The sequence below is a fragment of the Jaculus jaculus genome, chromosome 7 (assembly GCF_020740685.1).
Source record: "Jaculus jaculus isolate mJacJac1 chromosome 7, mJacJac1.mat.Y.cur, whole genome shotgun sequence".
NCBI lineage: Eukaryota > Metazoa > Chordata > Mammalia > Rodentia > Dipodidae > Jaculus > Jaculus jaculus.
Genome location: NC_059108.1, coordinates 2,697,318 through 2,716,580, shown reverse-complemented (window position 1 = coordinate 2,716,580; position 19,263 = coordinate 2,697,318). Strand labels below are relative to the sequence as shown.

The 19,263-nt window shown below is 45.9% G+C and overlaps 2 protein-coding genes across 2 annotated transcripts in view; one reads left to right on the top strand and one right to left on the bottom strand.

Annotated features, from left to right (window-relative positions):
* Positions 1-19,263, bottom strand: part of Znf599 (zinc finger protein 599) — a 49,657-nt gene that overhangs the window by 16,116 nt on the left and 14,278 nt on the right. Inside the window, 3 exon segments of the mRNA XM_012949056.2 lie at positions 17,204-17,879; positions 17,943-18,041; positions 18,044-18,666. Of these exon segments, the coding sequence (XP_012804510.2) occupies positions 17,204-17,879; positions 17,943-18,041; positions 18,044-18,666 (1,398 nt within the window).
* On the top strand, positions 12,699-12,992 carry LOC105944105 (28S ribosomal protein S33, mitochondrial-like). The gene has a single exon (XM_012949058.2). It carries the CDS (start codon positions 12,699-12,701, stop codon positions 12,990-12,992), a length of 294 nt encoding a protein of 97 aa, XP_012804512.2.

Sequence of the window (19,263 nt, the reverse complement as noted above, 5' to 3'; positions counted from 1 at the left end):
ACTCAAACTCGAGGTGTTTCCCTTACCTCTGCTTCCCAAGAGCTGGTATTAAAGATGTGCATCACTGCATCTGGCTCTGGCTTCTTTAAAACAAAATTTACTTATTTGATTGACAGAATGAGAACAGGCATGCCAGGGCCTCTGGCTACTGCAAACAAACTCTAGATGCATGCGCCACTTTGTTCATCTGGCCTTACATGGGTACTTGGGAATCAAACCTAGGCCTTCAGGATTTGCAAGAAAGTGTCTTTAATCTCTGAGGCATCTTTCCATTTCTATAGGGCTTCTGATATGATAGGGAAATGCCCTCCACTGAGTGACACCTTCTGACCTTTCAAGCCCCTACCTTCTGCTTGAAGTGTCTCACGGAGAATATGCTGTGTCTAGAATGGCAGTGTCCTTGGGGAGGGCAGGGTCCTGTGGAAGATCAATGAAGACGTTTGGACAAGTCATGGGCTGGAGAGGTGGTTCAGGGTTAAAGGAAAAGCCTGAAGGTCTGGGTTTCATTTTCCAGTACCCATGGAATTCCAGATGCCCAAAGGTGCATGTATCTGGAGTTCATATACAGTGGCAAGAGAACCTTGCGACTCTACTCTCTCTCACTAGTAAATAAATTAATACCAGCACTTGTAGGGCAGAGCTAGGAGAATCATTGTGAGTTACAGGCCAGCCGGGGAATACTTAGTGAGTTCAAGTTCAGCTTGGGCCAGGGCAAGACCCTACCTCAAAAAACCAAAAATAAATCAATAAATAAAAAGGAAAAGATATTTGGACAAGTCACAAATTGTCATGAACCTCAAACCCTGATACCCTATGATGGGCTCTTTTAATGAGTGTTTTCCTATCTCTGTTTTCAGCAGTAACATGTCCTGTGTTCTATAAAGTCTTTACCTGTTTGGTCATTGGGAACAAGTCTATTTTTGTTTGGCCTCACCATATGTTCTGGTGTTGGGCTTTTTGTAAACTTCATAGAGGCCAAGGTCCTTGCTGCATTGTATCCAATGACATGTGACATCATCAATTATCTTGTGCTGTTTATCACTGGTCATGTGATCTAATGTCCTGCTTGCCCTTTCTCTACTGTCTTCCCAATCTCCATTCTCATTGCTTTGGGAACATGTAGTGCACACTCAAGCAAACTCACCTCCCAGGGGGAGAATCTATATTTATATGCTTCTGGAATTCTTCTGTAAAGAGCATTTGTCTTTCTTTTTAAATTTATTTGCAAAGAAACAGAGAGAGAGAGAGAGAGAGAGAGAGAGAGAGAGAGAAAGCGAGAGGGAGAGGGAGAGGGAGAGAGAATGCATGCCAGGGCCTCTTCCCACTGTAAACAACCAACCTAGGGTCTCCAATGCATGAGGTGACCAGCTCTCCACTGCTCACTGATGCGACCCCATGGACGATGCTGTTCCAGCCTCATAGGCGGCACGTCTCTCGATGGAGAAAGGGGAGAAACCTATAATGGAAGAGCCTGGAGCCACAGGGAATGCAGTAGGGCCAGGAATGAGCTCCCTTAGGAGCAATAGGGAATCTGGTGGCATGATCCAAAAGGTGGGTAAAATGTGAGCAGTACCAGCCAGTGAAAACACACACATGATGCCATCCTGGGACTTCTTGCTGTGAGTCACCGGGAGCACCTGAATAATGCTGACATATTGTTAGGAGCAGCATTTACAGACCCCACAGCTACGATACTCATGGGACCCCAGTCTGTCCCCATCACTTCTGAGACGGTTTTCACTCAGGCAAACAGTTTTCTGGATGATCTCTTGGTCACCTACAGTGACTGAGACTGTCCTCAATGACTCTGCTTCCATCTCTGTGGTCAGAGAGCACTGCATTTGGAGGCGGTGTGACCAGGAAGCAGAGGTGACCATTGGGACTAGGACAACAGAGCATTAGGCTCAGAATGCAGCCACTCAGAAAGGGCAGCCTTAGGCAAAGTTACAACCACTTTTCTCCAACATATGACAGCAACAGGATGAACGTCTCAGGAGATTTGCTCCTTACAGTGGGAGGGGCTCCCCCTGCTTCCCCTCCATGGGCCTGACAGCGTGGGTACCAGCAGGCACTTGGAGTTGTTGGGAGGGGTGATGGCTGGGGCCTGGAAGTTGTCAGTTTATAAAGCAGCAAACACCAAAGCTGAGCAGAGCCATTCTGGCAATCTGCACCATGAAGAGGACACTGCTTGTGCTGGCCTTGCTGGTGACCACAGGGCTGGGCGGCCAGACAGGTGAGAGTGGGAACGAGTATCGTCTTACTGGCCGTGCTCACTCATGTCACTTGCATGGAAACCTCCAAAAACTGATGAGACTGACTGAGTCCCACAAAACACCCCTGAAGCTCTCCTCCATCTCTCAGGCTTGCAGTCAGGAGGGCTTGATGATGGAGGGTCCTAGCTGTGTGCAGAGCAGCCGGGAGTCGGGTAGATAGTTGGGGGAAGGTCAGAAGCATGTGCGGCCTGCTGTGCGCCGAGTGGTCAGGGCAGAGGAGTCCTCAGTCCTGGCCCCTCACAGCCTGTCTGCCTTCTGCAGGGAGTGAGCGTCTCATGGAGAATGTGCTGGGTCTGGAGCGGCAATGTCCTGGGGGAGGGAAGGGCTCCCCTTCAACCTCAACACCTGGGTCTCCTTTAATGAGTGTTTTCCTGTCTGTGTCTCAGCAGAAGAGCGGCCTGTGTTCAGTGAAGCCCGCAGTTTGGACCTTGGAAACAGCACATTACTGAATGCCTCCTTTAAGATGCCCAATGCCACTGCAGAGGAAAAGGTAGCCTTTGGACAAATCCAACATGACTACAATGAGGATGGAATCACAGCTAAAGAAATGGCAAAGGCCATGGTAACATCCTCTCTAAACCTGCACTGCCCCACGCGCAGCACGTGTAGAATGCTGTGCAGCGCAGTCTATGTAACCAGGGCCGCAGGTCAGCTCAGACGGCAGTGCTCCACCCTGCGCGTCACAGGCACCGACATGCCGTGCCCACAGAAGGCCTGTGCTGCTGCCACCCAGGTTCCACTACACCAGTTCATTCCCAGAAAATCACATCAGGTCCACCCAGGGTGTCAACTCCGTGATTCTCCCCTTAGGTTAGGGGAGTTAGAGGAGCAAGAGGAGAATTTTAACCTTTGGCTACAAAGGAAAAGTCCTTAGCATGGCTTCCATGCAGGCAGCTCCTCTTAGAGACTGAAGACTCCTCTCCTGCCTATTGGCTGGCTCACTTCCTCCAGACTTCTGCAGTCCCTGATGGAGCCTTGCACGTGCATTGACTCAGTGCCCAGCAGACCCTCACTCCACGGCTGGCAGGCCTCTGAAGTTTTGTGCAGCTACTCACCATGGCTACTCAGCTGGTGTCCCCTTCATCTGTTTGATTTATAGTTCTTACTACAGTGATGTTTATTTGTAAAATATTTTATTTTTATTTAGCTATTAGACAGAGGGGGAAGATAAGGCCTCTACCCACTGCAAACGAACTTGAGATGAATGTACCACCATGTGCATCTGGCTTACAAGGATACTGCACAATTGAGCCTGGGTACTTAGGCATTGCAGGGAAGCACCTTAACTGATAACTCATCTCTCCAGCCCAACAATCTTGTGTATTTTTAAAATATTTTGATTTCTAGACAGAGAGAGAGAGAGAGAGAGAGAGAGAGAGAGAGAGAATATAAGCACATCAGGGATTCATGCCACTGCAAGTGAACTCCACACACATGCACCACTTTGTGCACCTGGCTTTACATGGGTGCTGGGGAACCAAAACAGGTAGTCAGGCTTAATAAGCAAGTGTCTTTAACTGCTGGGCCATCTCTCCAGCCCAAGTGGTGTATGTTCTGAATCATGTGTCCCTTAGTCTTTTTTCCTAAAGTGCTTTTAGTTGGAAGTGTTTAATTCTGCAAAATGAAAATATTTTCAAAAATCAGAAATTCTGCTTTCATGTGCACGCAGGGTACATGTGACTGACTGAAACATACTGATGGCGTGTTCACACACCTAACACACCCGAGAGCTGGTCTCATAATAACCCCGCTCAGCCATCTTGTCCCTCTACCAGCCCCAGCCCCTACCACACCTCCCAGAGCCTCCCACCTCCTTCCTGCCTGCCTGGGGTGGTCTTTCAGACACCTCCTGACAGCTGTGTAAGGGCGGTAGCTCCCTCTCCTGGGGTGAGGCTCTGGGCCAGTGTTGGGTGCTGGAGAGGGCGCTCCGTCACGGAGGGAATTTCCTTTCCCTTCACCTGTGGGTGAGGAGTAGTGTCATTCTGGGACTGCTCAGACCTGGCAAAGGTGTCAACCCTGCATCTCCCCTCCATTTGTCTGTTTTTGTCTCCCAGTGTGCCATCGCCTCCAGCAATGACTCCAAAGAACTCCCCAAGGACAAAGATATTTTGAAATTTCTAACAAAAGTTTTACGTTGGTGGTGGCTGTGATCTTGAAGAAGATGAAACATTGCTACAGAATCCTGACCAGTTCAAGCACCTGCTTACTGCTGGGACCCAGACTCCTCACCCATTGATTCCTTCCGTGAGGTTCAACATAATAAAGTAACCGCAGCTCTTCTATGTGTCTGATGTCTCTGTGCTGTGCAAAAGGAGAGGACATGTGTGGTGACTTGGGTGACTCAGGATTGGGGACTTCAGTGATGCAGAACCAGGATGACTCTCAGCTCTGTCATTGACCAGCTAGAGAGAGGGTCATGGGAATGCAATGTTAGCCTTCTGATACTGTAGGATGGAGACTGTGTGAGGACCAACAATATGAACCAGCCATGGTGGCACATGCTTTGAATCCCAGTGCTCAGGAGGCAGAGGTAGGAGATCACTGTGAGTCCAAGGCCTGCCTGAGACTAGAGTCAGCTCAAGGTCAGCCTGGGCTAGACCAGACCTAAAAAAACAAATCAAGCCAGCCACGGTGATGCATGCCTTTAATCGAAGCACTTGGGAGGCAGAGGAATGACAATCAGCGTAGGATCGAGGTCACCGGGAGAGCACATAGTGAATTCCAGGTCAGCCTGGGTAGAGTGAGACCCTACTTCAAAAAAACCAACCAAACAAACAAACAAAGTACCTAAAGCCAGGCATCGTGGAACGTGAAGGTGCTTTAATTGAGCTGGAGAAATAGTTTAGTGGCTAAGGTGTTTGCCTGCAAAGCCATAGGATCCAGGTTTATTTCCCCAGGACCCATGTAACCCAGTTGCACAAGGCTGTGCAGGCATCTAGAATTCATTTGCAGCAGCTGGAGGTACTGAAGTGTCCATTCTCTCTGTCTCTCTGCTTACAAATAAATAAATAGTTAAAAAGAAAGCAATAGGGGGAAGACATTCATCTCCTTATTCAGAGACCCGAGGTTGCACATAGCCTTATGGGCCACTGTGCTGGACTTCCATAGAGCACAGTGCTGGGCTGACCGGAATTTACTTCTGTCCCCTTCAACTTGGTCAAGGTGAAATCAAACTACCCGAGGTGTTGCAGACAGTTCCACGTTGCTGGGATGAACAACCAAACAAAACATAGTCTACAGGAAGAAGGGTTTGTTTCCTGCTTACAGATCCAGAGGCAGGTCCACTTATGGCAGCAGCAGCTGCCTCCCATTCCTAAACCCAAGCACAGAGAGAAGCCACCATCAGCCAGCAACACCAAAATCAAAATGAAAACCAACAATAAGCAGCAAGGAAATGCAAGAAGCAGGACCACAGGGCTCACACCTCTCAGCATGCCTTTGGGTCAGAATCAGATTCATACCCAACACACCTGAGGGCAGGACACCATGTCCAACCCCAGTGACACCTCCCCCGCCCAGGCGGCTGGAGACCAAAGTTTCAAGCCTCAATAAAAACACCTGAGGCCACTTCAGACGCGGGTGCTCGCTTCAGGGTCCGGGGCGCCGCCTCGCTCGGGAGCGGCCTGGGGCGCTGGAGGTGGGAAGGGAAGGGGAGGGGGGGAGGGGAGGGGGGGAGGGGGGAGGGGAGGGGGGGAGGGGAGGGGTGGGTGGGTGGGTGGGGTTTGGGGAGGTACGGAAGCGCGGAGTTCGTCCGGGATGGACGAGTCCGGTGAGGCCGAGCTGAACTGGTCCGGTCTCAGCGTGTCCACCGGGCCCGGCCGTCGCCGCTCTGCCGCAGCCGGCAGGTGCTCACCCCGAGCGGGGACTGCTTCCCCAGGAGCCCGCCGCGCCGGAGCTGCGGGCGCTGCGCGCAGAAATGTTTCCTGCACTCCCTGCGATCTTCCTGGGAAGCTTCTCAAATACTGGGGTTCAGCCACCAGTGGCCCCAACCCAAATTGTGGCGGAGTCTCCTTGGCCGGCGGTGCCAGGCAGGTCCGGTTCGTGGACGCCGCGGGAAGCGCCGCCTGCCGCGCCCAGGGCTCCTCGCCGCCCGCGGCGCAGACGGGCTTCTGGGCTGAGCAGCAGCGGTGCTGCGAGGCATTCAATCAAAACCGGGCCCGGGGGACCACAGGGGACCAGCTTGCAGCTCCCCGCAGCGCGGGGCGCAACGCGAGGGGTTCTGCGTTTCAGCTTCTCGCTCAGCGGAAACGAGTGCACTCCGGGTTTGGAGCCTTTGCATATTATTTACTCAGATTGGCAGTTCAGACCAGCAGAGTTTAATTTCTACCCAAGGTTTTTTCTTTTTCTTTTGCTCCCCTCAGACTGCGTTCTCTCTCCCTGCAGCCCTCCCAAAGGAGAGCAGTGACGGTCCGTGATGGCCTTGGCAGCTGCAGCGGAGCAGCTTCGGGCTCCGGGGCGCCACGCCGCCTCCTGCGGGGTCCGCTGCTCTGCAGAGAAACTGCCCCAGAAATGATCCCTGAAATAAGTGTTGTCTTTTTTACTCAAGCATGGAAAAATGGTATGTTTTTAAGAACAGGGCTATGAGAGGCCGTAAGTGTAACACGTGGCAGTTGTGATGAAGAAAGTAAGGAGATTGTCAAAGCTCTACTGTAATGACGCCAGGGCTGTCCTGGCTCAGCTTGAACACTGTACACACCATGGGTAAGAATAAGACCCTCACCTCCTGTCTCCCCTGTGTCCAGTGCAGGCCTACTCACACAACTCACAGGTGTTCCCTGGGACTCAGCCTCTTACCAACGACCGGTGATAGGAAGGTGTATAACTTAAGTGGGGTGTTTAGCTTTTCAGCCCTTCGTTCTGCGTGATTATTGTAATCTTATGCAAACCATCAATGACTTAGTGCCTTAGTCCTAGTGAGGATGCGGAAGCTTACTCAAGAAGCAATTTCAAAGCAGCTTACAACCTGATGTACTATGCAAAATACTTTAAACCAGGCTTTAGCAGAGCTGAGTCCATGGCTGCCGTCATCTTCTGGTTTTGGTTTAACCATGTCGTGATCCCTTGTAGGCAGAGCACTTGATCTATCTTTATATCTTAAATTCACTGAATGAGAAAAATGTCCAGACATGGTGGTCCATGCTGTAATCTTAACACTTGGAGGTAGAGGCAGGAAAGTCAGAAGTTCAAGGTCAGCCACCTAGTTCGTTTGGGGCCAGCCTGGGCTACATGAGACACAATCACAAAAAAAGGAGGAAAAATTTTAGTTAACAGATATGTCTTCTGTGCTGCTATTATGTACTGAAGTGTGACTCTGTCTACAACTACTGAAAACCAAGTATAATTAGAGAAACATGATAGTGAAACCAAGTGTAATGGTGGTCATTATGTTCATGGGTACAATAGAATATGTGCAGTAGAATGATTCCTAGAGCTAGCTTAACTGTAGAACACTTTCAAAGTAGTGTATTGATAAAATAAGAAAAAAGCATTAAATACATTGTATGCTTAAAGCGTAGGAGAAAAATGGTTATACAAATTACCATTAGAAATTCCAAATTTTTATTAACTAGTTGGATATACAATAACAATTGAATACTATTGCAACTATAACTTTATTAGAAAATATATATTTTTCTAGTACTTAATAGATTAACCAGCTATAATATGAAGGCTATTGATAGATGTTAAATGTAGGCTCTTAGGTAGTATTAGAATATGTGATGATCTCTTAAAGGGCACACTTTTTTTTTTTAACGGCACACTTTCTTAAAAGCCAATTGTACTATATTTGTGTGTGTTGGGTTTTTTTTTTTTGTTTGTTTATGTATGTGAGTTTTTATTGTAGAGGAAGATAGAGTATAGGGTAGTTCAGGGTATGTCTGTGTTTATTTGTGTTAATTCATGAAACATGAGAGTTTCATGACTGCAGTTGTGAAACGCTGCTATAGTGAATCGCCTAACCTTCCCCTTGTAATAGTGTAGTAAGACGATTTTTTTTTGATTTTTACTTTTTTCATCTATCAACTTGATCTGTTTCTTGTACTTAACATGATAGAAGTAATAAAGCCTGTGCTTACTTCTTCAAGTGAGCAGCAAGCTACTCTTGTAAAACTAGGACAGATGACTTAGGCAGTAACTATGTGTCAAACTTAAATACTTTGTAATTTAGTAACTTAGTCAATGTTATGTACTTTGTAATTGAGTAACTTAGCTAATGACACACATAAAATATTTTCACTGGAGGGTTTACATGGTTCTACTTCTTGACTATCCATGTGACTTTATAGCCTGAATGATCTTTTAAGAAATTAGTCTTTGTAAAGGAAATAGGTAGGAGTGTTAAGTATAGCACTTAATCTAACATATCCTTTCCTGCTTCCTAGAAAGGAGGTATATTGCTTGATCTTTTACACATGTAAATAATTTCAGCCAGAGACGTTTTCTTACCTGTGCCAGGTAGATGTATAGTATAGTGTTAGCAAAATGTTTGTCATGGTCTTTATATGTATAGGTAAAACAAAGTCTCTGTGAGCATTTCTTTTTTTTTTTAACTTTTTTGGGGGGGTGTTGTTGAAGAAGGTGGGTGCTGGGATAGAACCCAGGGCCTTAGCACATGCTAGGCAAGCACTCTGCCACTGATCTTCACAGTGCCAACCTATTATTAGTAGATTTTAATGAAATCTATGTTTTAGCTATTTTGTCTTCATTGTTTTATTTTACTTTTTTTTTTTTTTTTCTGAGGTAGGGTCTCACTCTAGCTCAGACTGACCTGGGACTCACTCTGTAGTCCTAGACTGGCCTTGAATTCACAGTGATCCTCCTACCTCTGCCTCCCAAGTGCTGGGATTAAAGGCATGTGCTGCCACTCCTGGCTTTTTTTTTTCTTTTAATATAATCTTTGACTCCAGTAACTTCTAAGATTGTCCTTGTTCCTTTCTGTACTTCTTTCATAGTGACTATAGAAATTAACCAGATGAGACAGGCATGGTAGCACATGCCTTTAATCCCAGAGGTAGGAGGAGACCCTACCTGGAAAAACCAAAACAGGGGAAAAAAGAAAGAAAGAAAGAAAGAAATCAATCAATCAATCAATCAATCAATCAACCAGATGAAGTAAGATATAACCACCTACAAAGACTGATCAGCTCTGAATGTCAGAGAGCAGACCATGTATTTAAATTGCTAATGTGTTTATCTAGCTAAAGAACTTTCATTGTTCTTTGTTTGGTTGGTTATTTTTTAAGATTTGATTTAAAAGCATCACTGAGAAGATTAAAGCAGGAGAACTGCTGTAAGTTCAAAGCTAGCTTGAGCTAGGAGTCCCAGGCCACATAGCAAAACCCTGTCTCAAAAAGGGGGTGGGGCTGGGGAAATGGCTCAGCGATTAAGGCATTTGCCTGGGAAGCCAAAGGACCCAGGTTTGATTCCCCAGGACCCACGTTAGCCAGATGCACAAGGTGGTACATGTGTCTGGAGTTTGTTTGCAGTGGCTGGAGGCCCTGGTGTGGCCATTCTTTCTCTCCCTCTTCCTCTCCCTTTCTATCAGATAAATATATATTTTTAAAATCCAAAAATAAAATAAAATAAAATAAAATACCTGAGTCTATGGGGGCCATACGTTCAAACTACAACACTAGGAAAGAAGTCTGTTGACACAAAATGATATTTTCCTTCTGATGTGACACACACAGTAGTCTGGGAGCTGCACAGAGGTATCTTAAAATTGCAAGAAAACAAAACAACACACAACTCAAAAAACAAATTAGGAAAGATGTATTAGTGGTTAAGATGTTTGCCTGTGAAGCCAAAGGATCGAGGTTTGATTTCCCCAGGACCCATGTAAGCCACATGCACAAGGGGCACAGGCATCTGGAGCTCATTTGCAGTGGCTGGAGGCCCTGGAGTGCCCATTCTGTCCTCTCTCTCTCTCTTCTCTCTTCTCTCTCTCTTTTTCTCCCTTTCCTTGCAAACAAATAAATTAATTTAAAAACACAAATTAAAGAGCAAAAAAGCAGGCTGGGGAGATGGCTTACCTGTTAAGCGCTTGCCTGTGAAGCCTAAGGACCCCAGCTGAAGGCTCAATTCCCCAGGACCCACGTTAGCCAGATGCACAAGGGGGCGCACGCTTCTGGAGGTCATTTGCAGTGGCTGGAGGCTCTGGGACACCCATTCTCTCTCTTCTCTATCTCTCTCTCTCTCTGCCTCTTCCTCTCTCTCTCTGTCGCTCTCAAATAAATAAATAAAAATAAAAAAATTAAAAACAAGCAAAAAAGCAAGGGATGATAATGTAGCTCAGAGTTCATGGTATACCTAGCATATCCAAGGTTTTAGGATTAGTCACAGCAACACACACACACATACACACGCACACTCACACTTAGAAGCAAACTCACCAACATTAGAACTCTGGCAGAAGGAAGTCTGAAACAGCTTCCAGTGGTCTAAATATGGAGCAATTTGAGCAACAAAGTAAATAATATGCCTTGAATTAGAATACAAACATGAAATGACATAGTGATAAGAACCAGATGAATAAATATTATATCAATAGGGAAAGTCAAATTCTCCTTAAAGAAGAATTTCAGAAGCATATGTATAGATACTCCCTCACAGCCTTGAGTGTGGGCTGCATGTTTCCAAAGCAAAGGGTAAAGAGACTAGAGAACAATAGAAAGGCTGGCAAGCAGGACTCAGAAAAGAGATCACATGATCAGAGATAAACATGCTGACATCACATGTCTTCTGATAGAATGCAGCAAGGCCCTTGACCCTCTGTCTACAAAATCTCTAACCGCAGATTCTATGTGAAGAAACACCAGGCTCAGGGCTTGTACTGGAGACGTCGCTCCGGGAGGATGCTTGCCTGGAGTACGAGAAGCCTCTAGTTCCTGCCCGACACTGCACAGAAAGAAAAAGGAAAACCTCAGCTGGGGCAGATTCTATCCTCAGACTGCCAAGCCACAAAACAAAGATGGGGAAATTGTCACAGACCCTGGGACATAATGGAAAACTGACCCATGCAGTTCAGTACTTGGCACCTCTTTACCAAATGCTTAATGGATGTGAATCCTGTTTGGCACAGTACTCTGACCATGGTCACAAGCTTGTGCCCTCTCTTGCAAAAACCTAATTCTGTCACTGCTGACTTAGAGAAAGTGACAGACAAGTGTCTGTATCAATAAACTGATTAATTCTTATCTATCAGAACATTTAAACTTACTTTTTAAAATTAATACCAGCCAAATTATATAAAACACATGTAACAAGTATAGGTAATTTTTTTTTTGAGGTAGGGTCTCATTCTAGCCCAGGCTAGACCTGGAAATCACTGTATCCGTAGGCTGGCCTCAAGCTCATGGCAATCCTCCTACCTCAGCCTGCCAAATTCTGGGTTTAAAGGCATATGCCCTTTTTTTTTTTTTTCCCCCAGGGAGACACACAGAATGGTAGAAGGGGATTATGAACAGGGTGTATTGTGTATATGTATAGAGGTTCTCAATAAAAGACTTAAAATTAATTTTAAAAGTAAATGGGAAAATGTTCTTTTAAAAAAACATTTCCAGATGACCTCATTTTTGTTTTTGATGTCATTTCTTGTTTGTTTAAGATAGTCTCATGTATTCCAGGCTGGCCTCAAACTCACGATGTAGTCAAGGATGACTTTGAACTCCTGATCCTGATGCCTTCATCTCTCAAGTGCTGGGAATATGGGTATGTGCCACTATTACTGGTTTATGTGGTGGTAGGAATTGAACTCAGGGTTTTGTGCATGCTAAATAAGCACTCTACCAACTTGAGCTACAGCCCAACCCTAAAAATTATTCTTGCTAAGCCTAGTGGCACTCATTTGGGAAGCAGAGGCAGGAAAATTAGGAGTTCGAGGGCAGCCCAGACTAGATAGGAAGATTGCCCTCCCTGTTTCAATTTTTTTTTTTATACTTTTTCAAGGTAGGGTTTTGCACTTGACCAGGCTGACCTGGAATTCACTATGCAGTTTCAGGGTGGTGTGAAACTTACAAGATCCTCCTGCCTCTACCTCCAGGGTAGAGGGCAAAGGTGTGCACCACCACACTGGGCTCAATTTTTGTGTGTGTGTGGTGTTAGTGTGTGTGTGTTCATGTGTATGTGCATATTTGTGTGTACATGTGCATATGTTTTCAAGTGTATATGCAGTCTAGAAATCAATATTTGATGTTGTGGCAGACACTTCAGGTTGCTGGGATGAACTTCCACACCAGACACACTTTATGGAAGAGGGGATTTATGTGAAGCTTACAGATCAAGGGGAAGCTCCATAATGCCAGAAGAAGCTGGGCTCCCTTTCACAGGCCCATGCCAAGAGAGAAACACCACCACCAAAAAGCAAGCACGGGGTGGATGAGCAAAGGTCAGGTCCAGGGAGTCTTGCTGCTTACTGCCCAAGACATGTCTTCGCTTTCAGAATATGCATTGCATATGTCTCGTCTGAGCGCCCGGCTCTTTGGTGAAGTGACCAGGCCTACTGATTCGAAGTCCATGAAAGTGGTGAAGCTATTCAGTGAACAGCCCTTGGCCAAGAGGAACGAGACTTACGACTGGTATCCGAATCACAACACTTACTATGTGCTCATGGGCACACTCTGTTTTTTTGGCCTCTACAGAGATGAGCATCAGGATTTTAAGAATGAGCAAAGGCATCTAAAGAAACTCCATGGAATCTTGGAAACAGCACATTACTGAACACCTCCTTTAAGATGCCCAATGCCACCGCAGAGGAAGAGGTAGCCTTTGGACAAATCCAACATGACTACAATGAGGATGGAATCACAGCTAAAGAAATGGCAAAGGCCATGGTAACATCCTCTCTAAACCTGCACTGCCCCACGCGCAGCACGTGTAGAATGCTGTGCAGCGCAGTCTATGTAACCAGGGCCGCAGGTCAGCTCAGACGGCAGTGCTCCACCCTGCGCGTCACAGGCACCGACATGCCGTGCCCACAGAAGGCCTGTGCTGCTGCCACCCAGGTTCCACTACACCAGTTCATTCCCAGAAAATCACATCAGGGCCACCCAGGGTGTCAACTCGGTGATTCTCCCCTTAGGTTAGGGGAGTTAGAGGAGCAAGAGGAGAATTTTAACCTTTGGCTACAAAGGAAAAGTCCTTAGCATGGCTTCCATGCAGGCAGCTCCTCTTAGAGACTGAAGACTCCTGCCTATTGGCTGGCTCACTTCCTGTAGCCTCAGCAGGCTCAGATGGAGCCTTCCTGTGCAATGTCTCAGTGCCCAGCAGACCCTCCCTCCATGGCTGGCAGGCCCAGCACCTCTGGAGGTTTATGCAGCTGCTCGCCACGGCTGCTCAGTGTGTCTCCCTCTCATCTGTTTTACTTATAGTTCTTACTACAGTGATGTATGTTTTAGAATATTTTATTTTTATTTATTTATTAGACAGATGGGGTAGAGAATGGGCACACTAGGGCCTCTAGCCAAAGCAAACAAACGCGAGATGAACGCACCACCATGTGCACTCGGCTTACAAGGATTCTGCGCAATTGAACCTGGGTCCTTAGGCTTTGCAGGGAAGCATCTTAACCGATAAGTCATCTGTCCAGCCCTACAGTGATGTGTATTTAAAAAAAATATTTCTTGAGAGAGAGAGAGAATATAAGCACCCCAGGGCCTCTGGCCAGTGCAAATGAACCCCAAACACATGAACCACTTTGTGCACCTGGCTATAAATGGGTACTGGGGAATCAAACCAGGTAGTCAGGCTTTGTAAGCAAGTTCCTTTAACTACTGAGCCATCTCTCCAGCTCAAGTGGTGTATATTTTGAATCATGTGTCCCTTAGTCTTTTTTCCTAAAGTGCTTTTAGTTGGAAGTGTCTGATTCTGCAAAATGAAAACATTTTCAAAATCAGAAATTCTGCTTTCATGTGCACGCAGGGTACATGCGACGGACTGAAACATACTGATGGCGTGTTCACACACCTAACACACCTGAGAGCTGGTCTCATAATAACCCAGCTCAGCCATCTTGTCCCTCTACCAGCCCCAGCCCCTACCACACCTCCCAGAGCCTCCCACTTCCTTCCTGCCTGCCTGGGGTGGTCTTTCAGACACCCCCTGACAGCTGTGTAAGGGCCGCAGCTCCCTCTCCAGGGGTGAGGCTCTGGGCCAGTGTTGGTTGCTGGAGAGGGCGCCATCCCAGAGGGAATTTCCTTTCCTTCACCCGTGGGTGGAGTAGGGTCATCCCGGGACTGCTTAGTCCTGGCAAAGGTGTCGACCCTACTTCTCCCCTCTATTTGTTTGCTTTTGTCTCCCAGTTGGCCATGACCCACAGAAATGTGTCCAAAGAACTCCCCCAGATCAAAATGGATCTGAATCAGGTAAGAATTTTACAATTGTGGGAGTTCAGGATCTTGGAGAGGATACAATATTACTGCAAAATCCGGATCGGTGTGAGCACCTGCTTACTGCAAGGACCAAGACCCTTCTTCTATTGATTCCTTCTGTGAGGCTCAACCTAACAAAGTAACTGCAGTTCTGCTATGTGTTTGATGTCTCTGCTGTCCGAAGGGAGGGGATATGTGTGGTGACTCGGTGACTCAGGATTGGAGATTTTAGTGATGCAGAACCAGGATGACTCTCAGTCCTGTCACTGACCAGCTAGAGAGATGGTCATGAGAAGGGGATGTTAGCCTTCTGATACTGTAGGATGGAGACTGTGTGAGGACCAACAGCATGTGCCAGCCATGATGGCACATGCTTCGAATCCCAGTGCTCATGAGGCAGAGGTAGGAGATCACTGTGAGTCCAAGGCCAGCCTGAGACTAGAGTGGGTTCCAGGTCAGCCTGGGCTAGAATGAGACCAGACCTCAAAAAACAAAACAAGCCAGCCATGGTGGTGCACGCCTTTAATCGAAGCACTTGGGAGGCAGAGGAATGAGAATCAGCATGGGTTTGAGGCCACCCTAAGATTACATAGTGAATTCCAGGTCAGGCTGGGCTAGAGTGAGACCCTACCTCGAAAAACCAACCAACAACATAAACAAACTACCTAATGCTGGGCATGGTGGAACATTAAAGTACTTTACTTGGGCAGGAGGGATAACTTAGTGGCTAAGGTGATTGCCTGCAAAGCCAAAGGACCCAGCTGCATGCATCTAGAGTTCATTGGCAGTGGCTGGAGATCCTGATTGTCCATTCTGTCTCTCTGCTTACAAATAAATAAATATTTTAAAAATCAATAGGGGGAAGACATTCATCTCCTCATTCAGAGACCCTAGGTTGTGTCTGTGTCAATAGTGACTATAAACAACTTTCTAAGGGTGTATAGAACCTCCAAATCATAGAAATGTAAGAAGAAAACTTGATAAGTAGGCCAGTTCCTTGTAAATTGAAGGGGGAAAAAAGCACAGGTGATTTTATAAATATTGTAGAATTGGTTCCATAACTGGCAAGAAGCTGAATGCTATTTCTAAGGCAAAACCTTGTGTAAGGTTTTAATTTTGGATAATGTCTCCAATTCCACTATCACAAAGAACGTGAAAACAAATACCTTAATGTAGGTGTTCTTTTATTCTCCAGAATGTTGTTGTCATCTAAGTTCTCATCCAAAGCACAATTAAAAGCTTACATGTGTTTCAATACCAGGGAGCTGTATAGCCAGGCTCAAAAGGCTCTCAACACCCACAAGGGGCTGCCAGGTAGACTTCTGGGAGCAAATCATGATTAACACATCATGCTGGCACAGGCTGGGGTAGTGTGAACTACTATCAATGACTATTGGAAGTATATTTGACCAGACAGCATGTAAAATCCTGAAGACACTGGGTGTGGTGGTGCACGCCTTTAATCCAGCACTTGGGAGGCAGAGGTAGGATCACTGTGAGTTCAAAGCCAGCCTGAGACTACATAGTGAATTCCAGGTCAGCCTAGGCTAAAGCAAGACCCTACCTCGAAAAAACAAAAATATCCTGAAGGCTTGGAAAGAATGACAGAAAATGTAAAGAGCCCTGTCAGACACAACACACTGCATGACAAGTAAGTAGTAAGGGTTCCAAGTCATGAAATGGGGGGATTTGGGCACTTAGGACACTCCATCTCACTAATGAAGAACTAGATGAAAGGCAAAATGAGGCCCTGGAACCAGTAAGAATGGATAGTGGCAAGACAGCCTGGCTCCCCATGTTTTCTCTCACTGACACCAATTACCAGAATGGAATTCTGACTTGGAAATTTTTTCAGCGACAAGTTACAGTGTGTGAACTCATGAATGAATGCAGTATCTAACTTATGCTCCTCACCTCACTTTAATACTTAAAACATTTCAGGTCAAAAGCAAACAGAATGGCTGAGGGAAACTTTCCTACTAGTATAGTAAGGAAAGCTGATGACACTGTAAACAAGTGGTGACAAATTCCTGAGGCAGCACTATCAGATGTGAGCATATCACCTTCATATCTTCCTCCTGTGCAGAACAGGTTGCATGAGCAAGCCAAGGTGAAGAGGTCGAACCACAATTAGTGCTTTTCAATCACACTCACTGGAGCAGCACCAATTAGAATTTTACACAGTTAACTTTAGTGCAGCTTCAATTGTTTTAGGTCAACATTTATTTTTATGCTTGTATTGTCCTCTACAACCTATGTGTTTACAGTCCTGTTCATGAGTGTTACATGTGTATTGTGAATGTATACAAGTTAAAAAAGTAGTCACTGTACCATGGAATACACTAAAATAATACCAATTATCTTTATTATAAAGAATAATTATAGAGCCGGGTGTGGTGGCGCATGCCTTTAATCCCAGCACTCGGGAGGCAGAGGTAGGAGGATCTCTGAGAGTTCAAGGCCACCCTGAGACTACATAGTGAATTCCAGGTCAGCCTGAGCCAGAGTGAGACCCTACCTCAAAAAAACAAAAAAAAAAAAAAAAGAATAATTATAGTATGAGTTCTCATGTGTCTAATTAATGCAAAGGTATCATAAAAAGCCTCACAAACTGTGCACTCAAATGGTTTTTCTCCAATGTGGATCTTACTATGCTGAAGAAAGTTTGCAGGTTGGGTAAAGGCCTTTCCACTTTCTCTGCAAACATAGGGCTTCTCTCCAGTGTGAATCCTCATGTGTCGAATGTAGGAAGAGCTGTAGTAAAAGGCTTTTGTACATTCTTCACATTGCAAGGGTTTTACTCCACTGTGGGTCCCAGTATGTCAGATGAAAACAGAATAGTGTGTAAAGGCCTTTCCACATTCATCACACTCATAGGGCTTCTCACCAGTGTGAAGCCTCATGTGTTGAATTAAAGAAGAGGTATCACAAAAGGCCCTCCCACATTCCTTGCACTCAAAAGGCTTCTCTCCAGTATGGGTTCTCTTATGCCTGATAAAGGTGGAGCGCTGAGTGAAGGCCATTCCACACACACTGCACTCATATGGTTTCTCACCAGTGTGGATTCTCATGTGCTGAGTGAAGGATGAATTATCACAGAAACCTTTCCCACATTCTTTGCACAGAAAAGGCTTTTCTCCTCTGTGGGTCATACGATGGTGGAGAAAAGTGGAGTGGTGAGTGAAAGCTTTGCCACATTCCTTGCACTCATATGCAAAGTTTCTCCCCATTATGTGTCCTCTTATGTTTGACAAAAATACAAGAGTGAGTGAAGGCCTTTCCACACTCACTGCACTCATACAGCTTCTTCCAGTATGAATCCTCATGTGTTGAGCAAATGAAGAACTGTAGTAAAAAGCCTTCCCACATTCTTTGCATAGAAAAGGCTTTTTGGTAGAGGGGTCATCTTGTGCTGGATGAAAGTAGAGTGACGGGAGAAAGTTTTCCCACATTCTTTGCATTCATAGGGCTTGTCTCCAGTGTGAATACGCTGGTGTTCAGTGAGGTGAGAACTACGTTTGACGGTCTTCCCTCACTGAATGCACTTGAACCATTTCTCACCAGAATGAACCATCATATGCTGAATAGAGTCAGCCATATGATGACAGGTTTTCCTATGTTCGCTGCACTCACAGGGCCTGACACCAGCATGATTCTGCTGATGCCACACTAATGACCAGTTCTGTGTAAACACTTTTCCACACTGATAAGCACTGTTCCTTGCCTCAATCACATGATCTTCCCCTTGTCCATGGAAATCAGGTAGATGGACAGCACCCTGTGGAGAGTCTTGCTCCTGTAAGACTCTTAAACACAGACTATCATTCAGCTCCAAACCAACCTGTTTATGACTCAACTTCTCAGGGCATGCCTTCTTGACAGGGTCTGTTGTTGGCCTGGCATTCCCATCCTGCACTTCTGGGTGGTTTTCTTCATCCTTGGCCTGCCCCAAACTAGAATTTCCTGAGGCTCTCTGCGCCAGTTGTTCTTGGAAAGAGGATTCCTCAGAGAAAGCAAGCTGGGCTCTGATGTATCACTAGGTTGTACCTTTGCACCTAAAGGAATACCAACATGAAAAGATGTCTATTAAGGAAGTGAACAGAATAAATGAAATCACTAGCTTAGCTGAACAATGAAAATGAAAATATTCCTTCTGAAGCTTATTACTGAGTTTGACCATGACTTAAAACAAGGTTTCAAGTTCTTTGTTCATCATTAGACTCTTAACATCTTTCAACAGAACCCCAGGAGGAACAGCTGGGACAAGGGAGAGAGAACCTTGAGTAGATTCCTTCCCATTCTCCAGAATGGGGCTGGTGGGCAGAACACTGAGTGTACTGTGTACAGTTAATGTGTCCTACGACAAGAGGTTTCAGCTTATAAACAATACAGAGATGGCACACCTAACTTGCCTCATAGAGAAGACCAAAAGAGATCAGCAAAAAGTATATAAATGTTGGTATGTGAGCCTATTTCTAAGGAAGAATAAGCGTTATCAGCTGGAGGAATTAGGAAAGACTGACGGATGAAGACCAAGAGCAAAGGTTCAGAGTCTTGAGAGAATGCTGACTTTCAAGTAAAGGTAAGGGCTATGGAGTGGAGGAGGGAAACAGGTGACAAGA